The sequence below is a fragment of the Mastigoproctus giganteus genome, chromosome 1 (genome assembly GCF_048544385.1).
Source record: "Mastigoproctus giganteus isolate SK-2022 chromosome 1, ASM4854438v1, whole genome shotgun sequence".
In the NCBI taxonomy this organism is placed as follows: Eukaryota; Metazoa; Arthropoda; class Arachnida; order Uropygi; family Thelyphonidae; genus Mastigoproctus; species Mastigoproctus giganteus.
The window spans coordinates 78,791,544-78,816,443 of NC_143575.1; the positions used below are offsets into that span (position 1 = coordinate 78,791,544).

Consider the following 24,900-nt stretch of genomic DNA (forward strand, 5'->3'; position numbering starts at 1 on the left):
AAATGAAGAAAGATAGATAGGTGGGATAAATTTAAAAACGTACCAGCATTAAAAACTTCACTTTTGTTCACAATATAAACATATAAATGTTAGTTGCACACACATCCTTTCCTAGTTTAGGATTAGATATTAGTTCATATTATAACACAAACCAATGTTTTTATTTATTTATTTTTTTTTTTTAATTAGTTAAAAAAAAAAGTTTTTACCATTAACACGTTCCTGCTGGGGCATTTATTTAACATTAAGTCTAAGAAACAGATAGACTCATGACTTTTATTTCCCAAATAACGACTGTGTTTTTTTCATAATTTGGTTAATTTAAGTAACAAACACAGTATGCGCAAGAAAAACAGGTTGCCATTTTTTTTTTTTTTTTCATGAAAATGAAAATTTGATAGTGGCCCACCAGTGGTTCACCCCACCCCGTGGCACTAAGTATTGTCAATGAACGGGGATAAGTGCGAGTCACCAATGTGCACGCTCTAATTACTTCCTGGTACCGCCACGAGCATTGTTTTCCAATTTGTTTGTACTCTGTGAGACTTGACAATGGTTATTGCCTCCATATTGACTTCATTTCAAATACGTGCATGTGTGGAGAACATTTTAGTTTATCACTATAATCTAGAGATTGAGGTAAACTCTTTAGATATTTTGAATTTCCGTTTATCATATTTCGTATTTATAGATACCTATTTCTAAAAAGTTTGAAATGAACCATTCCTCTTTTTACGGAAAACGAGCTAAAGACAAATGTTTGATGAATAGAAGTGATAGTGATGATTCAGATGTATCTCTTTTGAAAGAAAAAGGCACCCAAAAACATGATGAAAATCATCCAGGGACATCGAGAACAGAGTTGAACTTGCAGACAAAAGAGAAGCCACAATATTTCTTTAGTGATGAATCTGACAATGGGTCAGAATTAGGTGATTTAGACGTACATTCCAATTACAGTAATGGTGATGATAAGATCCAAACCTAGAAGAATCTGATGAAAGTGATGAATATCATGAAATCAGTAATGAAAATAATGACCAAAATTCTCAAGTAATCCCCAATGCATATAAATCTGAAAATGTTATTTGGCAAGAGGTAGGAAAAACTAAAATTTCAATTAATGAATATAATAAAGATGCTGAAATCCTTGTTGATGTTGATTTGAACCAACCTTACCACATATACAAACTGTTTCTAACCGACGATATCCTTCAGATGGTGGTGACTGAAACCAACAGATATGCACAGTACTGTTTCTCATCAACAGCTAGTAATATATGAACACCCAAAAAGGAAAAAAGCTTATTTATAGACCAACCACTGAACTGGAAATGGAAAAATTTCTTGGAATATTATTGATAATGGGAATTGTTCATATCCCAGATATAAGATTACACTGGTCAAAAAAAGATTTATACTCGAATAATCTCATTAGGAAATCTACGAGTAGAGATCGTTTCCTAGATCTGCTGAAATATTGGCATTTCTCTGACAAATGAAACTGACAATGTAATCAGAATTTTATTAGTAAAGCCAATAGGAATTTTCAAAGTGTGTTAAAGCCAGGAAAAAACTTGATCATTGATGAAAGTTTGATCCCTTGGCATGGAAAGCTACTCTTTCGCCAATATACTCCTAACAAATCTCATAAATATGGAATCAAATTTTATAAATTATGTTTGCCCGAGGGATATATTCATGAAATCTCTATTAATACTGGAAAGGATGATACAGTGGAAGGTAAAGGACATTCCCATGCCATCTCAATGAAACTGATAGCTAATCTGCTCAATGAAGGATGTGTTCTTTATTGGAATAATTTTTACACCAGTTTCCCTCTAGTGCAAGAGCTATTAGAAAATAAAACTTTCTCTGAGGGACTATAAGAAGCAATCGAAAAGGTATACCAAGGAATATTACAGGGAAAAAAAAAATGAAAGGGGGAGACATAATAACAAAGAAGTGAAAATCATAAAATGGATCGATAAAGACCAGTAATGGTGCTAACAACATGCAAAATTCATCAGTGTAAAATTATTGAGACAGGAAAGAACAACAGAAAGGGAGAAAAAAAATCAAGAAACCCGATGTTATTATCACCTACAATCAAGCAAAGAAGGGAAGCTGGATATCATCATTCTTCTCTCTCTCTCTCTCTCTCTCTCTCTCTCTCTCTCTCTGGGTAACTTGGGACTTTTTTTTTTTTTGGCTGGTGCAGCATAAGCCTCAGGCTTCTTTGTACCATATGGCTGATAATAATAATATATCTGACCAAATGGCGTCATATTATGTAGCCTGCATAAAACGGTATAAAAAAAGCTGAAATGGAGATCATCTTTGGTACCATGCTAGTAAATTTGGGACTAATAATCATTCTTTTTTAGGTAGTGCTCATGGGTTCCCAGTTCTTTCTATTTTTTATTCATTTACAAAAAAGTGGTGTTCATTCTTTGGTGGATGTGGGCATGCATCTCCTTGGGATAGGGGTCATGAACTCACATTGCTGAGTGCAGGTATTGCTTTATCTTCCTTATTTTATTTCAGTTCATTTAAACGTTGGTTTGGGAATTGGAGCAGAATCACACCTTATCAGGTTTAGTGTTTCCTTTTTTTTAAAAAGTCACTGTGTGCACACAGATTTATTTTATAAATACAAATAAGTGTAATCTCTATTGTTTTGCCCTTCAAGGCAAGCTTACATTCAACTGTATACTAGCTAAAGAAAAAATAAAATTAAAATAATGATGTCAAAGCCAAAAAATTAAATAGCATAAAAAAGGCCTTGCATGGATAACAATACACAAATGATAATCGAGGATCCACTGTGGTACAGTACCTCAGTGTCAGATGGAAAGTACTGTTTATTCGAAGCATGGTCTTAACATGCTGCCCTTGCCACCTTCACTTAATGTGAAGATAGTAAGTACAGTTACACTGTACCATTTCTGAGTACAACTTGACCTCTCCCTTTTTAATGCAACACTTGGATTTTAAGTGTTTCATAGGTAAAGGATTGTTTGTTTGTTATTTAGGAGCATTAGCAACTAAGGCCATATTGCTCCGCGATATGCGGTGGTCATTCCCTGACCTTTCCGCATCCTCTGTATTTGGTGGTGACGGGCTCGAACCCCGGTCTAATCAAGAAGCGTGTGCTACGCACTGCTGCTCCTTCCCACCTGGCTACGGAGGCGCCGCATAGGTAAAGGACATATCCAAATAACATTCATGGGATCAGGATATGTTAAGACATGGAAGAAACTTTATCCAGATATCAGCTCTTAGTAGAAACAAAATGAATAGTATCAATAGGACTTTTTTCATACGGCCAAGATAGAAATGAAATGAACACAGTATTGAGACAATTTCAGAAGTGAGGAGGGGGTTTTGTCTTTTTGTTTGCTTATGGGGCTTCAAAGTCTTAACCTTGTCCTGGAGGAATGTAAGAATATAAGGCAATACATTAGAGACCAATGTATAGACTAGTAAAGACATTATGCAAGTAAAATCTCAGTTCATAAAGACTAAAATGGAAAATCCTTAAAAATGGATAAACGCCCTTATGGAACATCTTTTGGAACCAGACAATTCGGACTTCTTGGGTGGAGAAAACATCTTAATCATGTTCCACTTAAACTGATTCCACTGTATTTTAATGGAAAAACAAAATACCTGTATTATGTATAATTGTATTTGCATTTTAATATATTCATTCCAGTAGCATTTGTATAAGGTGATATGAAACAGCAAACTGAAGGTGCACGTAGGACTGTGTGATCATGGCCACGAACACAGTTGCACAATTGTAACATGGATCAAGTAGGACTTGATGTAATTATGATTACACAGTTACCAATGAGGAGAAATTCGAAAGGAGAATACTCATCATGGTCAAGACAAATTTGAAGAAATCAAAGAATGAAATACATTCGATGTTGGAGTAGCGGCAGCGATATGTTGCAAAATGCAATTCCAGACGTACTTAAGTTTAATAACATTGCTTAATTAGAATTTGATAAGACATCACAGCTACCAATAATATCATAGTGACTTTGTACTGAAATGACATTTTGTGAATCAGACAAATTTCAAAACAAACTTGGTCCATATGTTGTGTTGGTCAGACCTTCAATGACCATGTCATGGTTTAAGCAACGATTTAATAATGAAAAAGAAAACAAAGTAACTCAATTGTGGCTACTTTATTTTCCATTGAATAAAGTTGCTTACTGTTTCTGCAGTTTACTTCATTGAGGCCCAATATGTGATCATCTTTGGAAACGGCCACCGGATTGCATAACTGGAAAAAAATCACAAAAGTTAACAAATTATGAAACAGTCCCAGCCACTGTAAATCATTTACCACCTGGAAAGAAACAGAGCAAAGAATAATTAATGGAAAAGTTATTCATGCCAGAATAAAAGAACAAATTTAATCTGAAAAAATCAGGATGACCCGTTATTAGCAAATCACCTGAAATTAGCTAAAGAAAACCCACAGTCAGTATCATATCTTGTCATCACCACAAATTCAAAATGAATTTATCCACCTCCTTCCTTCTACAGTAAGAAATCAATTGATAAGTGACATAAAAAATAAATAAATATTATGGACTTTTGCTAGACGGTTCCTGATCTTGCACATCAGGAACAGATGTCACAAGTCATCAGGTAAATGGTTATTGATTTTATTAATAAGAAAGAAATTATCAGAGAATCCTGGGGTATACTGAATTACACGCTGAAGATGCCGCTAGTATTGAAACTGCCATTGTAGAAAAACTGAAATCCAAGAACATACTTTTAGACAATTGTAGATCTCAATGTTATGATAGCGCAGCTGTGTGTCTGGTTATATATCTGGCATTCAACAAAGAAACTGTGACAAAAATCATTGCACATTATTTTAATTGTGAAAACCATTCTTTAATTTGGCAGGAGTTAATTCAGCTAAACAAGATACAATCATCATGTTTCTGGTACAACTGAGAAAATTTCTCTTTTTCAACCCTTCGATGGGAACAACTGAAGAATGTGATACAGAAAATAGTAAACCAGGAATCTGAAATATGGAGTGCGAGGGTAGAAGCTGTTGGTGCCATTTTTAATGGGTTCCATGAAATAGTTGGCCTCCTTGAAAAAAAAATATCAGATGATGTAAATGCCAGAAATGAAACTAGGAGTGATGCAGAAAGTCTGCTACATAATATAATGAACTTTAATTTTATAGTTTTAATTCAGTTCTGGCATGGTATCCTGGGAAGATCTGATTGTGTGTAGAAATCATTACAGGATCCCACCATGCATTTCAGGGATGCAGCTTGTGATCTAGAGTCTTTGGTAATAGAACATTTTTAACTCCAAGATGATTTGTGTCAAGATGCAATTGCAAAATAGAGATGAAGTGTGAACAATGGAGTATTGAAGTTCAAAGATGTATAAGAAGACGGCAAAAGATGCCTGGAGAATTTACTAAAGATGCTGGCCTCTCTGCAGAGGAGGAGATTTTACATAATGAAGAGTGTTTTTGATCACCTACAACAGGAGATAAAGACATGATTTACTCATCTGAAAGAGCTAAATACAAAATTTGTATTTCTTTTGAAAGTAAGTCTTCTGAATGCCTAAAATTTGGAAGCCCTTCATGAAAACTGTAAATATTTTGGCACATTTAATGACTGATTGATATTGATGACACAGCTGTACAACGAGATTTGCAAATGCAAGATGTTGATATAAATTTGAGGAGATGCATTTCTGAAGACTTCTCTGGACCTTGTGTAATTTATTATTTCATATGGAGAAGATGTTTTCCCAAATTTGCAAGCTGCACTACAAATTCTGTTAACAATTTCAGTTTCAATTGCCAGTTGTAAATGCTTTCAGAAAATTAAAATGAATTCTGTCATATCTAAGAGCATTGATGGGACAAGATTGTCTAAGTGATCTTGCCCTTCTCAGTGTCAAGAAAAGTACTTTGGAGAAAATTAATAATTTCAACGAAGTAATAAATCAGTTTGCTGCACTGAAGGCTAGGAAAATTAATATTTAATATTTTGAAGACTAAATGCACAAGGCATAATGTGTTATGGGTTGAAGTTAACTATATAATATTGGTGTAAATACACCATAGTTTACCCATAAATTTAACTATCTGGTAGTGTAGATGTAAACACGTACAGAATCTTATGTGGCACGGCACCTGAACGTCAGTTCAGCTCCACCTTTGTACACTGTGATGATTACAGAGCACTGTAGGACAGAAATGTATGTAATATTATGTTCACGCAGTGTGTGTGTGTGTTGTTTAGTTATTTCTGGCCTCTTTGTCACCAGGCAGGCAATTACCTGGAAAGCCTGCCCAATGTCTGTCTATGCCATGGGGGGAGGTGGGCCACAACTATGTACTGTGGTAGACCTCAAGTAGCTCATACTGAATGGGATCATTCAAAGAGAAAAAAGAAAAGTAATAAAATAAATAATAATAAGTAAATAAACAAAAAAAAAATATATATATATATTAAAATAGCAAAATAAAAACATCCAAAGTCCACTGGTTAAATGCAAGACCAGTGGATCCTACAATCTCGTACCTAGGGCGCCCAAACCCAGGCACCAGCAAAATCCAACCTCGAGAGAAGGGCAAGAGGACAGGAAAAAGAAATCCTGCACCCACTGACAGTAATGAAAGTCCTTGGATCCAGCAAGAAAAAAAAAAAAATAAAAAATAATAATAAATAAAAATATCAAAATATAAATAAGATTACAAAATAAAAACATACAAATGGGTCCCAAGACAGAACCTTGGGGACACCCTCTGGAAACTTTTCTTGTTAGAGACTGCTGTTTTGAGATGACTCTGATATATCTATCTTGAAAGTAGCTTCTAATTACATGCAACAGTTTTCGGAACCAATTGGCCTTGATGGGTCTATCGAGTGCACTTTCCCAACACAGGGAATCGAAAGCGTCTTCAAAGTCAATAAAAATGGCTAATTCATATTTAGCCTGAGAGGTCCCAATGTGATGGATGAGATCCACAAGGGCATCTTCACAAGATTTTCCCTTCTTAAACCCGAACTGTCAGGGAGAATTTAGGTTGCTGTTTTCAAAGAGGTTTATAATTCTTAGAGCAAGTAGTCTTTCAAATAATTTTCCTAGATTTGCTAGCAATGAAATTGGTCTGTAGGCTTTCAGATCTGAAGCTGGCTTTCCTGGTTTCTGTTTAATTTTGATGAGTGCACTTTTCCATACATCTGGAAAGATTCCTTCCATAAGGCATTTGTTATATAAATTAATGAGTACTTCTGGCATTATTTGAAAAAGTTTTATTATGAATGTTTTCAACTAAGTTGAAGCCAGGACATTTCTTGATTCTGACGTTGGAGAAGGCTGATTTTAGTTCACTCATGGTAAAGAGTTTTGTGTCTTCAAGGGGTTGGGTATGCACAGTTGGTATTTCTAATGGAATAATGCTCAGGAGAATCAGTGGATTGATAATTGTGTGGAAGAAGCCTATCCAGTGTGGCATTGATGGTGTCGTGCAAATTTAGAGTTTCTACATTGTTGCTAATGACTGTATTATAAAAACCTCAGTAGAGTGGATTTTATTTTTGCTGAGTTTATGTAACAGGCCCCACGAGTCGGAGGTGCCAACAGTTTGGATAAAATTTTGCCACAAAGCAAATTTCTGATTATCGATGGCCTTTATATACCTCTTCAAGTCGCGATATATGTTTTTAAGTCTATCTACTTCTGGATTAGGCCAATTCCTTTTCCTCTGATAGTTTTTGCGTTCTTTATGCACTTGCTTACGAAAATCAGAAAGCTCTCCAGTCCACCAAGGAACAGTATTTCAGCGAACAACTTTCTTCTTAGTGGATCAGGTTGTAGTCTTTATTAGAGCATTTTGCACATAAGTGGCATAACCCCAGGGGCTCACATCTGGTGAGTATGGGCTTGGCACACCAAGGGTCCTGAGCTGGATATCATCATTCTTCTCTTTCTTGGTAATTCCCTTCTACTTTTGACTCTTAGGGCAACTCGGGGAAATTTTTTTTTGGCTGGTGCAGCATAAACTTCGGGCTTCCTTGCCCCATATAGCTAATAATATTCAGTAGCACACGGAGAGGCTAGGAAGAAGATATATCTGGAGAGAAGTCACATCAAATAGACAAGCAAGAATTATTCCACTTGATGTTTTTGATTGAGTATCTGACTATCCTGTGGGGGAGACCAGTTTAAGCCTGTTGGAGATCCTATAGAGATGTTAAAGGTAATAGCTATGTGATCACTATTTATAAGGTCAGTGTTTACTTTCCAGCCTGCAATTCTTGGAGAGATGCCATTTGAAGACAAGATAAGATCTATATTAGATTCTCTGAGAGTATTAGAGAAAGTATATGGCTGATGTGGCAGATTATGAATAGTCAGATTGTGTGCGAAGATGAACTCTTCAAATAATCTTCCTTGGTTGTCTAGTACACCGCTGTGCCATAAATATGATTTAGAATTTGAGTCTGTTGTTATTGATAAATTGGCTGTTCCGAGTGTTTCAAAGTACAATAAGGAAGAGTTCAGGTCTGCAGAAGGCAGACATTACAGGGATATAATGTAGAAAGAATAAGACAATACAGTTACAAGAATACAAGTAGAATATTAATCACACAGACTTCAGATGACTGTAATATCTAGTTTTTTGTTTAATATGACAATGGTCGATTTAGGATCAGGGACTTGAGTATGGACAACATGAGAGGCCAAAGAGAATCCCATGACTTTTGAATATCAACCATGACTGTTGAGAAATAGGGCTGTTCTTCATTGACAATTCTGAATTCATCTGTGACACTTTGAGATTTGTGTGCATTTATTTGTAGTATTTCTATTGGATTTATTATTGTATTGCCGTTTATATCAGTAAGGTTGCCCTTGGAAATAGTCGTATTATTAATTTATTAGTTTCATATGAGCTATCTCAAGAGCGAGTAAGTATTCAGGGCACCGAGTGTCCCTGGCCGAATGGTTGTGATCTCTCTTCTTTTGCAGTTGATGCATTTGGGTGGTTCAGCTTTGTGTGGGCAATCTGCAAAAATGTGTCTGCGGGATGTTGAATTATGGGGGCAGTGATGAGAAGAGTGTCGTTACTCTGCAAGCACTTAAAAGAATTTTCGGAGAGAAGCCAATTACCCAATTCACAGTTGACTTTGATTTTGAAGCTGTATAAAAATGGAAAGATGTTTCTTGTGCAACTTCTTCATGAGAAAAGCTATAGTCTCTGAGGTTCTTGTAGAAAAGGTCACTCACAATATCTTCTTTGGTCATTTCTTCTGGAACCTCATAAATGAGCAGAGTTGGATTTGAAAGTTTGGGTTTATCGGTAGAGATTCCTATATTAGAGAGGGAAGATGAAGAAGCAATCCTTTCAAGATCTTTTTGGGATGCAGTTTCTATCAGTACTCCTTTGTTGTGAATGAGACGAAGAGTTTTAATTCTTACATCTTTGTACTTACATTTTAATGTTTCAGTTATGGTGTCTTTGATTTCCTGACTTGTATTTAGCTAAGGTCACAGTTTCAAGAACAGGAAAGCTTACAAAGCACACAATTTAGGTCAGCACAGAGCGTGTCTATTTCAAACATTAATCTCAGTATTGAATACTGCTGTTAACTTGTAAAGGCGAAAAATGGTGACCTATCTATACCAGAGAGATAGCAGTCAGGGGATTAAAGCATTAAAAGATGCCTCAGGGAAGCAGGGTGGCTAGAGCACCTAGACCTTGAATTCGGCCTTTTGTTTCATGTGGAAATTTGTTATATAGGAAAAACAATATTCTAATTAATCTTTACCTGGTGAAAACTTCCATGCAGAGTGGACACCTTCATATTCAGCTCTTCGTTAGAAGTCCTGTGATACTAATTTCTATGCATATTTCTACTATTAAGGAGAAAGATACACGTACTGTGAATGAAAAATGTGGAGCATAAAAATGTGTGGTTGCACACCTCACCAATTAAAAGTCATTGTACCTGAGTAGTGTAGAGGCATCGTTTGATTTTATCTCATATTGTAGATAAACCTTCACAACGAGATATCAGGTTTGCACTTCAAATAGGTTTTTGGCTTTTTTTTTTTTGGGAGCATTAGCAACTAAGGCCATATTGCTCCTAAGATATGCGGTGGTCATTCCCTGACCTTTCCGCATCATCCGTATTTGGTGGTGACGGGGTCGAACCCCGGTCTAATCAAGAAGCGTGTGCTCCTTCCCACCTGGCTACGGAGGTGCCTCACTTCAAATAATCAGGTACCGCCCACCGATGAGTGAGCCAACAAGCCCCGAAACAGTATTGTCTGGGTGGTGGTGTCCACTGAGAATAAATAACAGTAGTCTCCTCTACTAGAGAAGTGTAGTTAAATTTATGGGTAAACTATGGTGTATTTACACCAATATTATACAGTTAATTTCAACCCATAACATATTATGCCTTGTACATTTAGTCTTCAAAATATTATCATTATCTTCACCATTTGGCATCTCTCATATTGTGGAATTAACTTCACAACCACGAAGGGGTGCCTCCGTAGCCAGGTGGGCAGGAGCAGCAGTGCGTAGCACACGCGTCTTGATTAGACAGGGGTTCGAGCCTGTGACCACCAAATATGGAGGATACGGAAAGGTCAGGGAATGACCACCGCATATCCCTGGAGCAATATGGCCTTAGTTGCTAATGCTCCTAAAAACCAAATATCAAACAACGACAAACAACCACGATGGCATGTTTGTATTATCAGGGTACCTGCCCACCGATGGGTGAGCCAACAAGCTCCGATAATTAGGCACAAGCATACTTGTGTAAGTATACTTGTCATACTTACACAAGCTGTTCTAAGTTCCTTGGTGAGAATGTGGATAGTTTAGGCAAAACTGTAGACAGAATTTTGGAAAAGTTAGATATTAGCAACCTTAAGATTTTCCTTAATATTAGCAACCTTAAGATTTTCCTTAATATTAGCAACCTTAAGATTTTCCTTAATATTAACACTAAGTTCATGCTAATACACCCAGATGGCTTGCTGGCTCACAAGCCAACAAGCTATCTGGGTGGTGGTACCCACTGAGAATAAATAACAGTAGTCTCCTCTACTAGTGAAGTGTTATTTATTCGAAGTAGTGCAATACTGTTCTTAAGTACCTACCGTTATGAAACAACATGAGCCACAATATGAGATAAAATCAAACGATGCCTTTACACTACTCAGGTAGTTAAATACGTGTAAACTATGGTGTATTTACACCAATATTATATATAATTAATATTTAATGTAACAGTATACAATTTAGTTTAGGTTCTTTATTGTGCCTGAAATAATTTGTTAAATTTTTTAAAATATATTTTGTTTAAATAAAGAATTTATGTCAACACTACAAATTATTATTTTGGGGAAGGGGAATTCTAGTGTTCATGTGGCAACAGATGGTGTAAATACAGTAAACCCCCACTATTTGCAGTATCTGTATTCGCGGTCGCTGATTTAATATAAAATGAAACCTAAAAAATGTGAATTTTAAAGCACTGTGAAAATTTTCCGCCATAAAAAACCTGGGCGTGGCTAAAATTATCTTTCCCAGTCAAAACAGCACTCAGTGGGTGGGGGGAGTGGGGTAACAAAATCACGAGCGTGGATGTTTCTCGCTAATCCTTGTTCAGTATGTGTTATGCGCTTGTCATGGAAGGTTTCACTGTTTGCTTTTAATTTATATGCTTATAAATTGAATAAATTTATCAATTTATAAATTGATATGCTTACAAAAGTGATAAATCTACCGTTTTGCAGTGTAAAACAGACTTTTACGAGTGTGTTAACAGAAGAAAGTGACTTTATTGTGGACAAGTTCTTTCTAACCCGTACAAAAATATGGCTACAAATAACAAGGGAAATGTGAAAAGATCAAAGAAGGTGATGACATTAGCGAATAAAATTGAGTTATTAGACAAAATTTCTAATGGTGAAAGTGTCTCCTCAGTGGCAAAACATTATAAAATCAATGAGTCAATGGTACGATCAATCAAAACATCGGAAGAAAAAAAATCCGCCGTAGTGCCCGTGAAAACGTGCTAATTGCTTCAAAAATTTGCTCTGTAACTTGTGATGTTAAATTATAAAAAATGAAAAAAGCTTTAAATCTGTGGATAGAAGACCAAACTCCTTTATCAACACTTTAGTGAAACTGGTGAAGCTGGCGGTATAAGTTTTTTAGCTAGCAAAGGCACTGGTTTGAAATTTCTAATAAATATTACATTTAATATTAAATTGTTTCTTATTTTCATTTCGATGCCATATGCTTGCATTTCACTATGTACTGTCTATGTACATAGTCATTATGAAGGTACATATAATACATACATAGACAAAATTTTAGACTATTTTTTTCTTATATATTTCATACTTTGGAACAGAACCCTTTTATTACTATGGGAGCCATAACTCAGTATTCGCATTTTCGGTATTCGCGGCATTTCTCAGGAACATAACCTCCACGAATAGCGGGGATTTACTGTACATTACATTGTCTCTGGGCACCACATACTCTTGCTATGCTTCTGGAGAAAGGTCAGGCACAGAATGTGAGTATAGTGGTTATTAGCTATTCAAAATGAAAATAAGAAACAATTTAATATTAAATGTAATATTTATTAGAAATTTCAAACCAGCAACCTTTGCTAGCTAAAAAACTTATCCCGCCAGTGCTATCACCAGTTTCCTAAAGTGTGGTATAGCTAATACTTAGAAAGTAAAATGAACTTTTTTCAGTAATTTTGCTTGGATCAGTTCACTACATCAAATTTCTTTTTTGAATGTTCAAAGGATTCTACTTTCTGTAGAATACTTTGAGCATTCTGTGACTCAAGTCAGCCATACAGTTAGATGATTAGATTACCTGGTTGAGTCCCTCACTTACTAACCATCATCAATTACTGGCATAAATTCCAGGTTATTAAAAGGAAAAGCTAGGAACCTGTTTTTCATAATTCCAGGCTGTTGGTCAGTTGAAGAAATCATTACATGAAGAATTTTCTGAGAAATAAAAGTACAAAGGTACTTTGTTTTTTATACAGTTCTATTCTGACCAACGTTATGAGGTTGCTGCCAAATTTTAAAGGAAATAAAATTATCTAAGATACAGCTTTCATTCAATGAATATCAACGTATTCAATGAATATCAACATATTCTATGTATACCAACTTTTTTACAGCAGCTTACATTTGTGTTAGGTGCACTGATGAGATTAGAAAGACCTTAAAAAATGGTATTTATTGCTTGAGCCATTATTTGGATGTTTTGAGCTACCTACTGTTCAAATAAAGTAAGGGAGGCAGAGATTTCATTTAGACTCTGAAACCAATTTTATGATTAAAACAATTATGCATATGAAAATGGCTTTAGCGCAGCTCAAATCAATGACAGTGACCTCAATTGGAAAACAATGTAGTAACAGTTGAAATGTATGTTTAATCAAACTACTTACACTGTGATTTCAGACACATTCTCAATTAGTGTTCACCTGGCCTGCCTCAACAAGATTGACAATATCATTATTTTGTTACTCGTGTTTTCAGCTTAGGCATACTTACACAAACTGTTCTTAAGTTCCTTGGTGAGAATGCGGATAGTTTAGGCAAAACTGCAGACAGAATTTTGGAAAAGTTAGATATATGCAACCTTAAGATTTTCTTTAATATTTTGAATATTAATAAAAGAATTATCTTGTAATACTAATATTGAGTTCATGCTAATATACTATTATTACTTATATTCTAAACTTGTGAAATTAACACATAAATTAACACTTAATTGTATAGCTTAGCTAATTTATCAAATGGTAATATGAGGAATATGACAAACATGGCATCACTCTGGTATAGGGAGGCAGTAAATAAGTTTGACAACAATTCACATTCACATGATAGGAGGCAGGAGTAGTTATTTTGTGGTCAGGAAACAGAATATGTAACAGACACAAGCAGTCAGCTACATGTGTCTGTTGAGTGTTCTATTGTGTGCTAAATAACTGTGAGGTGTACAATAAAGTTCTTTGCAGAAAAATAGAGTGGATCAGAAAATTTAAATGTCTTATCATGGGGGATTTCATTTTGAAAACTGGGAAGCAAAACTGAGAGAACAGGGATATGTTATAGGTTAAATAACTGTGATGAGAATACAATAAACAACTATGCAGACAAATAGCATGGACCAGAAGGAAAGTAACAAAAATACTGGTCCTCATGATATGAATGGCAAATGTATCAATGATCCTGTACAGGTTTCTGATAAACTGAATAAATATTTTTCATTTACATTCACATGTGAAAAATGCTTTTAGAGATGGGGATATCAGAAATCTATTACACTGGCTGGGAGTTAAATGATTTTATGATGACTGAAAGGAAGCTGAATGAGAAATTGTTGCAGCTAAAAGTAAACAAGGAACCTGGTACTGATGGAATCTATCTAATTATATATAAAAGAGATAATCATACCTGTAACTGAGATCATCTTTGGATTACAGGAAGGCATCTACAAACTGGAAATGTACAAATGTGTCTCCTTTTACGAGGTGGGGAGGTTGAAATGGGTAATTACAGACCTGTATATTTGACTTCTGTGTCAGGGAAAATAATGGAGTCAATAGTTAAAGAAGTAATGAAAGATCACCCTAATAGGAATGAAACTATAAGGCAATCACAACACAGATTTGCTAAGGGGGATATCAATCATGACTGAACAATTTGATTATGAGGTCTTCACAAAGGAGCTGTATGTACAGAATAATTCTGACATATAGTTACATCTGATTTACTATCAGGGATATGGTCCAACAAATGACAAGGTACACTAAAACAATGTTAATTGGACATGTTTTTAACATATATAATAAACCTTAAATTTTACAGACCTTGATTTAATGGACTTCAAAAATTTGACTGTCACCAGAGTATATTTCAAATGTGCTTATGAGACAGGGAAAACTGAGAACTTGAGTCACAGCAACCGACAGTAAGCATCCTAGGCGTTTTGTGGATAGGTTTGGAATCATATTGTTTAGTGATGGTCTGTGCCCTGTTTCTCTATTATAATTTCACCGTGTATCATCATGGGCCTAAGAAAACTGGTGAAAAGAGGAAGTGTATCCATCTCAGTGTTTTTTGGAAATGAAAACTGTTAGAGAAGTGAGACTGGAGAGTCTGTTTCCTGCATCTATGAAGAATATGTCTCAAAAAAAAAAAAAAAAAAAACTGCATCAGATATTGTAAAAAGCAAGTCTAAGCTTAAGGAGTCTGACTTAAGGATTCACCAGTATTTCAACTTCAGTTTCTTAGTTCCAAATGAATAATGTTTTTCTAGGCACAGTCACAGCGAATTATCTTCAACTAACTATGTACTATGTATCAACCAATAAAGTCAAGGTAAATAAGACTGTTTTTTACTGTTTAAGTTAATACATATGTAAACAGAGTAATTGTTTAAATTTTCAGTTATGTGGGGTCTCCGGAAAAACTTTTGATTTTCTGGACACTTGAGAGTAACGGAAACCCCTTTCCTTTATTAGTCCGTGAAATCAAGCACTTTCTGTATGCATTTATGTTATAAAGGGGAGATAGATTACCCTTGTCAAATTTTTGTACTTGCAAACTTAATTTAAGCATCTAATTTAAGCATTTAATTTAACTACTCATTGAAAAAAAAAATTATACAAATCAATACTAAAACAGGAAAGCAATAAGAATATGTACGTATATATTGTAATATATATGCAAAAATCTATTATTTATATACCATCCAAGTCATACCAAATTATTCATATTTTAAGAAGCCAAGGAAAGAAGTCTGAGCAGAATTTTGCTTCTCCTGATACAGTTCATTATAACAGAACAAAAGATCACTCAATTCCTGAATGAACTTTCTGCTCTATTCCATGTTTGGGTATCTTTAACAAGAATGGCCATCCCTATCTGAGCAAACTGAAGGTTTCATACATCCTTTTTGTTGCAAGCTGTTTCACTTGCAGTGCTGGTTGTATTTCCTCTTCCTTCTGCACTGTGATCCTTCCTTGCTCACTAAAATACTTTTTGGTCAGTTTAACATTATGTAATTCCAATTCCACAATCTAATTGAATTTTTGGATCACTAGCAAGTTCCTGAACACCATAAACACACTGGTCAAATATTCCACCACACAGCATTCATCATAGCTAGAATGACTGCCTCTCATGTTTTAATGTTATCTATGGGCTTCTTAATATGGTGTCCCCTCCTCCCTCCAGAACCCAACTAGTAGTGGGGTTCTCACCATCTATCTCAGTTTTCAGTTGTTGCATAGTCCAATAATCACAACAAACTTTGAATGTTGCTATCACTCCTTGATCCACTGATTGTGATAGAGATCTCATATTTGTTTTAATGAAAATGACTCAAGTGTTGCCAGCCAGGTCTTCAATGTCAATAGCAAGACCAGATGCATTGTCAAAAACAAGATAGGCTGTTATCAGGATTTTTTCGTATAATACTTCTTGGTGAAGGGAAAGAAGTGAAAGTGTTTTTATATAGAATTTAAAATTTTAAATTAAAAACATTACATCAAAATGATATAATTTGGAACAGTATAATTCAGACTTCTAGTAATTTACTTTGATTTCAATAAAGCTTTTGACACAGGTCCCCATGTGTATGACTTTTCCATAAATTGAAACAATGAAGCATTCAAAGCAAGATACTACAGTGAATAAAGGTATCATTGAGAGAGAGACAGAAGGTTAATAAAGACCACTTCTCTTCATGGACCAATGTGGTGGACAGTGCCTACAAGGTTCGTGTCCCTTATTGTCTGATATTTAATAATGACATTGATTTAAGTATTTCAAGTTTAAGTATTTCATGTGCAAGTTTTCCAATGATAATAAGGTAGGTGAGGGCAGTTGACATTAATTTGGGTATGCTATTTCAAAAAGATATAATATACCTTTTTTTAGCAGCACTGAACTAAAGGTAGTTTGCTGTGAAAAACACCTGGAGATAACATTAGTCTGACATTAAATTCTCTGAGCAGTGCTGCCTAGCTGGTGTCCCATTGTCCCAACAAACTGTCAAATCCCAATTTTTCCAACAGTGGTAAGTTTATATAGCATCAGCCAAAAAAGAACTTCTACCCATTTCATTTGTCCATTTTTCTAATTATTATAATAATCCACCCAATCCTTTAAATTTACTCAGGCTTCCTATCTATAACACTGGATGGAAATTTATTTCAACAGTCAATTAATTACTCTAAGTGAAGGCTGTTTTACTTTACAAACTTGTGCCTACTGACAAATCAGTACACATTGTTTTTTGTTTTTTTTTTTTTGTTAAAAGTTACATCATATCTTTGTGTAATTCTTAAATAAAACGGCACTGTTGCAAAAAATGCATAACTATTTTGCATCCTGTTTCATGTTTTTTTGGAAAAATGAGACACTTCATCGAAGCGAACAATCCCATTAAAAATGTGATACTCGTCATCCTAAATTAAACGTTCAATACTGAAAAATGATGAAAATGATTGGTTCTCTTATATTATGAGAAGATATCCACATCTTAGTATAAGAATCCCCAAACCAATGAATGTACTCATATGCCACTGGCTTCCAAAAGAACTGAAGTTGATAATTTTTTGAAAATCTAAAATTACTGAAGTCAAACCAATATTTTGTAAGTAGAGGTTAACAATGTAGATTAAACTGGATTGTCAGCATGTCCAATGATAAAAAGTACAGAGAAAATCTAATTAGGATATCAGTCAATCAGTGAAAACTATGAAAATGATGTTAGTGTCATCTACTGTATAGGTGTCAGTGAGTTGTATATTCCTCCTGCATTTGGGTTTCAAAGACAAATAATGCCCAGCACCGATGCTCCTATTGGGGCATGATATTTTGCTTTAAGTGGTTAGAGCAATGCTGAAATATTGTTCTTAGATCCTAGACAACCATGTTTCTTTGGATAGCTGGAAATATTACCATTAAACTGGAACTTGTCTGTTACAAGCTGCAACTATTGGACAAGATATTTTTCAAAGTGTTTTAATACCATAAACATGAAAGGTAAACTCTTTTTAACCCTGAGAAATGAATCAACAACATGCAAAGTCTACTCTGTTAAAAATATGTAAGAGAAAGCTATAAAAGGCTGTCATTCAACTGTTAACTGACACACACACACACACACACACACACACACACACACACACACACACACACACACACACACACACACACACACACACAGAGAGAGAGAGAGAGAGAGAGAGAGAGAGAGAGAGAGAGAGAGAGAGAGAGAGAGAGAGAGAGAGAGAGAGAGAGAGAGAGAGAGAGAGAGAGAGAGATAATGTAACTAATGCAAAAGATCTTTTGCTTTTTGCTGAATGTTAAATGGAATGAATTAAAAAAAAAAAAAAAAAAACTTGGAACAGTGTAGTGGTATTTATAAACACTGACATCATCAAGTAACTGATATTAATGTCGTAATTACAAAAACTGAAAGGATTTTAATTTTGCCTAAGAATGGCAATGGCATACTCTAAACAGAAAGGGCATCATGAATTAAGCTGCTTGAAGAGGGAAGAAAAAAACCCAACTTTTATTTATTAAAATGAATAACAGAAAAATCCTCTGCTAGAAATCTTGATTAAATGTTTCTACATGCTTAGAATGATTTCAAGAGGTACATTCCAGCAGAAGTTACCCTTATGACCTTTATATATTTAATTGTTAACAGAAGTACCATCACACTGTTATATTTATATAAGTTTCAAAGTTAGTTCTACATTTGTCCTTGAAGAGGGAATAACTATGGACAAATGTATAATTCTATATTATATTTAATCTGATGGTTGCTTTTGTGTTTTTTTGTTTATGAAGTACGGTACAATAATGAAATGGGTTTGTTCAGTTGCTACTGATATTCATATCACCACTAATCACTTCTTTGGGGAGATTTTGGTTCTTAATCTATCAGTGACTAATTAGAAATCATGACTGAAATGAAGGTGGAGAAAGTAGGGTTTACCCTGTATGTTACTCTGGGTTTTTCAGTATGCGAAACATGCAAAGTGGCCTCTACACACACATGTACATATTACAATGTGCGTGCCACTGACAGAACACTCAATTAGAAAAATAAATGCTGGCTTCTGGTATCTGTCAATATCCTATAGATAAATAAAATAAAAATATTTAAAAAGAAATAAGAAAATAGGAAAAGGAAAGAAAATTTTTAGACTGGGGCTGCTGATAATCAGAGAAACCCCAACAACCATGATGAATACTAGTTTAGAGAAAAATAGAAGATTTAAAAAAATTAGAAGAATAATAAAGGAGGAGAAAAAGAAGAAAAAATTAGATAAAGATCAAAGTAATAGAAAGAAAAGAGAAACAGAAGAATGAAAAAATATACATATATGATAATACATGATATTATACTTAGGAAAAGGATACTGTCCTAACAGACAACCTTGATGTCACTTTTCAAAAGCCAATCATCAAGATTGCATGCAAAGATGACAATATCGAGTCGTCTCCGTTTCACACATAAAATACATGATAATGAAGGTTAAGGTTAAAACTATACGAGATAAATAATCTGGAATAAATTAAAGAGTTGAGGAAATTAAAGCCAATACAAATGTAAAAAGGGGAGAATTATAAACTACATAAACTCCCCCTTTTTACAATTGTATTGGCTTTAATTTCCTAAACTCTTTAATTTATTCCAAATTATTTATCTCGTATAGTTTTAACCTTAACCTTCATTATCATGTATTTTATGTGTGAAACGGAGACAAGACTCGATATTGTCATCTTTGCATGCAATCTTGATGATTGGCTTTTGAAAAGTGACATCAAGGTTGTGTGTGTTATGGGCAATATTCTTTTCCTTAGTATAATATAATATATTATTATTTCTTATATATGTTTTTGTTTTCCCCACTCTTCTTTCCTTTTATTTTGATCTTTATCTAATTTTTCTTATTTTTCTCCTTTCATATTACTCTTCAGGGGCTCACATCTGGTGAGTATGGGCTTGGCACACACCCAGGGTCCTGAGCTGGATGTCATCATTTTTCTTTCTTGGTGATTCCTTTCTACTTCTCTTTTTCTCTATCTCAGGGTAACTCGGAAATTTTTTTTGGCTGGTGCAACATAAGCCTCAGGCTTTCTTGCACTATATGCTATAATAATAATAATTTTTTTCAATCTTCTATTTTTCTCTAAACTAATATTGAAACTATATATAACGAAATTATTTAAAACACCATCCACATTTACCCTACTTTAGCCTAATTAAACATCCTTATCTTATATTTTAATACTTAATGTGTTCACATGTTAGCAGCTAAAAAGATAAATCTAGTTTTTCTTTTATTTCATGGTGAAAATAAAAAAAAAGTTGCCAAATGATGTAACTTCTATGATGATAATTTCAAAGCTATTCTATCTACACCCTAAGACAAGAAGTATTCGGACACACAGATGCTTGCAAAATGGTCTTTTAATTCACAAACTCATAGTTGAGTCACCATTCACCCAGCCTCAACTCTGGGCATACTCTTTACCAACTTCTGGTGGATATCATTCAGAATTCACCTTCATTCCTCTGGCAAAGCAGCTGCTAGAGCCATTTTGGAAGAAGGTTGTTTTGGCCATAGCCTAATCCAGTGCACCATTTTGTCCAACAGATGTTTAGTGGGATTGAGGTCCAAATTCTGAGCTGACCAGTCCAACTTTACAATGCCACTGTCCATAAACCAGTCCTAAATGATCCTCACTGTATGACATGGAGTGTTATCAAGTCAACTGACAGGGCCTATTTCTGTAGTACTGTTATAGTGTAGGTTGGGTCTAACTGTTTAGAATGTCCAAGTAACTCATGAACTTCATGGTTTTAGGTACTCCAACTAGTGGACTAAGTCCAAACCAGCTGATAGTCTCATAACATCACACTGCCTTCACCAAACTTCATGGTTGAAAGATGCATTCCAACAGGAAACACTCTTGCCACACCTAAACATGTCCATCAGAAAGAAACATCGAGCAGCAAGATTAGTAACTCCACATTTTCCTGTCATCATTTTATGGTCTATAGACATAGGAAATGACACCACTTTGATAGTGTACTGCCCTACTATTGAACTCAAGGCTATACTGTGCCCTATGAATAGCTAACAGATGTTCTTGTGGCCTTTTGTATTTGCACAATAATATTTTTCATGAACATTTATGAGGCATGAAATTACCTCTATGGTTTATCCATGTTGCCTGCACAGATTATTGTGGCACCCAACCACTATCCCACACAAAGTCCTGATGCACAACTCATACTGGCTTTCCTATCATTTTATGTACTCTGCTGCAAAAGCAGACTTAATTTATATTACTGGTGTGTCTGAGTTAACATGTATGAGTAGGCAACTTTTGGTACATTATATGATAATTATGAAGGGGGTGTACAAGTGCTTTTGGCCATATGAAGTACATGAGGAAAAAAAAAAAAATATATATTAGTAATTACCTTAGAAAGCAACATATAATTTTGTCAAAAATATTGATTTTTCTTTTTCATTATAGCATATGTAATGCTATAATGAAAAATTTATGACTATTAGTTAAACTATTGAACTGAAACCTTTAATGTTTGGTGCATCATCTATTATTCAGCTGCATCTAGAATGTAGATAAGGAAATATCAATATGAGTATTTCCTTGAAAGGATGAAACACCTATTAACCTGTATTATCTGTATAAGTGAATATGTGGCTAGCTGCATTAACAAATTCAAGGTTTACTAATGATTCTCATTAATAAATCTTGAATACAGTCATGGTGTTGAATCCAATTATTGGATATGACTGAATTTATTCAGTTAAAGATTTTATACAGTTATGTTCACCAGAAACCCTGCTACTCCTACCCAAATTCTAAAAACCTATAGATTTTAGGTTTTCCTGCTATACTGCAATGGTGATTGTTTAAATCTTTAATCTTCTTTATTATAGAATTTATGATTTTCTGAATTTCAACCAAAACTGGTAATGCTTATAAAAAATAAAAGTTTCTAACAAAAACTTTTATTCTTTATTTAATTACTTAAAGCCAGCTGAGATTAAAAATAAGCTGAATGCCATTATGTACAGCCTACAATATCGATTTTAGGCCAAAAAATAAGATAACTATATTCTGCATTTTGGTCTCTGATTTCAACAGTTTATGCTTTAGCTTCTTACTGTTATGAAAATTAAAAGATGCAATCAAAAAGACTTTTTTTTTTACCACAGGTAAATACAATGAAGGCTACTATCACATGTGATATGATATGTATCAGGTCCCATCTGAGCTCTACATAAGCAGCTTATGAACACAATGGTGGAAATGTCAACATAATAATACCATTTCTCTAAAATGTGGAAATGCCTATATGTTGATATCTATATAGTTGATAGATCACAATGCATTTTCTGTTCCTTTCTTTTCCGAAGAGATAAAGGATCTTTTAAATCTGGGGAAAAAAAGTAAATTTATTTATATTTAATCAGATTATATATATATATATGTAAATATAATTAAAATTTTTTTATCACCTAGTATAAGTATTTATTACATTTTTCACATTTTGTTTAATTAAGCATTTTATACTAAAATGTATAATGAAAAACCAAATACAGTAGACTGTCGCAATAACGGCACATTGAGATTGTATGTTTACATAAAGTGCAGATGTCTTGCAGTGTAAAAAAAAAAAAACGGCAAGTCATGTGATTACTGTATTTGTTTAAGTTTGCCATTTTGAAAGCGAATTCTGTACAGATATCACAGATTATATTGCTGTTTTATATTTATTTTAAATTAAAAACCCCTCACTATGGATCCTAAAGTTAATAAACCTCATACACAGAAGGAAAGAACAACATTAAAGTTTAGTGAAACACTTGATATAATCCAAACTATTAACATTAGGGTCACCATGAAAGTTTGGGATTCAAACCTGGGCCTTTTCCACTCGATGTGGGAAGGACGGTAATGATACCACTGTGTTACCTACGCAGACTAAACTTGATATAATAAGGAAAATAAAATGGGGGGTTAAGCAGAGGGCAGGAGTGTATTAATCACAGAATATAACTGTGGATCATCAACATGTTTATGTTTTTTTATGTGCAGTTAATAAGGGTGCCTCCGTAGCCAGATGAGCAGGAGCAGCAGTGCATAGCACACGCTTCTTGATTAGATCGGGGTTCGAGGCCATGACCACCAAATACGGAGGATGCGGATAGGTCAGGGAATGACCACCGCATATCCCCGGAGCAATATGGCCTTAAGTTGCTAATGCTCCTAAAAACCAAAATAACAACAACAACAGCAGTTAATAAAGCTGCATTCTTAATCACTATTTCTTATTTAGCCTCATTATTTCTGCATTAAATATATAAAAAATAAAACTTTCTAGATAAAGGAAAAATCTAAATAACGGCACCTTGAATCCCTGAAGGTGCCATTATTTTGAAAGTCTGCTGTACTTGTTGTTTCTGCCTAATATCATTATTCCTTGACCTGAAACAATATTAAGTATCAGCCTTACTAATGATACTCTAAAATTACTATTAATTATTTTTATTTCTATTCATAAATATCTTTATAATTATAGTTACTAGCTAATTGTATAATGTTAGGATATTCATTAAAAAACCATTTCATGATATCTTTAGATTAGTACTAAGGCTTCAGTGTATATTTCCATATTTTAAAGGTCATTTATTGGATTAAAAAGAAGTTTTTATTTTCAGAAGAGAAACAAGATCCTCTGAAAGAAAAAAAAAAAATTTTTTTTCATATTAATTATATTAATTGAATTATATCTGGTAAGTTCCCCACCCTGAAAAGGCTGTTGTTGCCTTTTCAAGGTGGGGAATCAAACAGGACTTTTTCAAATGGGTAGAAAGTGACTAATCCACCGAATTATACAGTGTTTCTGATATGAGATTACAGAATGTAATCTTTCCATAAAGTTAATGAATGCAACCTTATGAATGTAATTTTGGTAATTAAGTAATTTCAGAGTTTAAGTTTACTAGCATACTGACTGATTTGGATTGTATTGGCGCATCAGCAATGAAGGGTCTAATGTGCTAAAACCAAGTCATAAAAATGAAAATGTTAATTTTGGTAACTTCTATAATGCAGTTTCCTGTATTATAGAAGCTCATTTCAGAAATGGCATAGTTATACACAAGTACACTTATAATTACTAATATCATATTTTTAATCAAATAACATTAGCAAGAAGGTGAATTTGTTATTCATTTGGTGCAATGTGGTCTAAGTTGCTGACATGCCTAAAATCAAACAACAACCACCACCACAACCATTAAAAATTCAATGCACAGTAAGTTGTTTACAGCTGTTTCAGATCAAAGTAGACTTTTGTTAAGTTCACATCAGATGGCATCTCATTAATGACTTTGTAAAAATGGTAAATAAATGTATTGATTCTAAATAAGAGGCTAAGTGAGTGACTGTGTGTATGGGGAAAAACTTCCAATTGAAAAATTGTAATGAAAGATATGTGAATATTAAAGCCCATAGCACTGGGTTGTATTAGCCCATTAGAGTAATTACGTGAAGGAACAAGGTTATGTTTCATCACAGGTGTTGAAATAATTTGATGATAAATGCTTCACTGCATTATATTTTTCCGTCTTTTGGAAGTTTTCTTCTAAAAACATATAGAATTTAAATGATACTGTTACCATTTAAATTCTATATGTTTGTTTCGTTTTTTCTTTTCATTTTAGATTTAATATATTTGTA

The 24,900-nt window shown here is 34.2% G+C and overlaps 1 protein-coding gene across 1 annotated transcript in view; it reads right to left on the bottom strand.

The window, feature by feature from the left end:
- Nucleotides 1-1,120: 1,120 nt before the first annotated feature.
- The window catches only part of LOC150090913 (PDZ domain-containing protein 8-like), a 218,063-nt gene continuing 194,283 nt past the window's right edge, over nt 1,121-24,900 (bottom strand). Inside the window, exons 19-20 of the mRNA XM_090377161.1 lie at nt 9,190-9,561; nt 1,121-1,270 (exon numbers count right to left, since the gene is read on the bottom strand). Coding sequence (XP_090233287.1) covers nt 1,121-1,270; nt 9,190-9,561 — 522 coding nt within the window. The remainder of the gene's footprint in view (nt 1,271-9,189; nt 9,562-24,900) is intronic.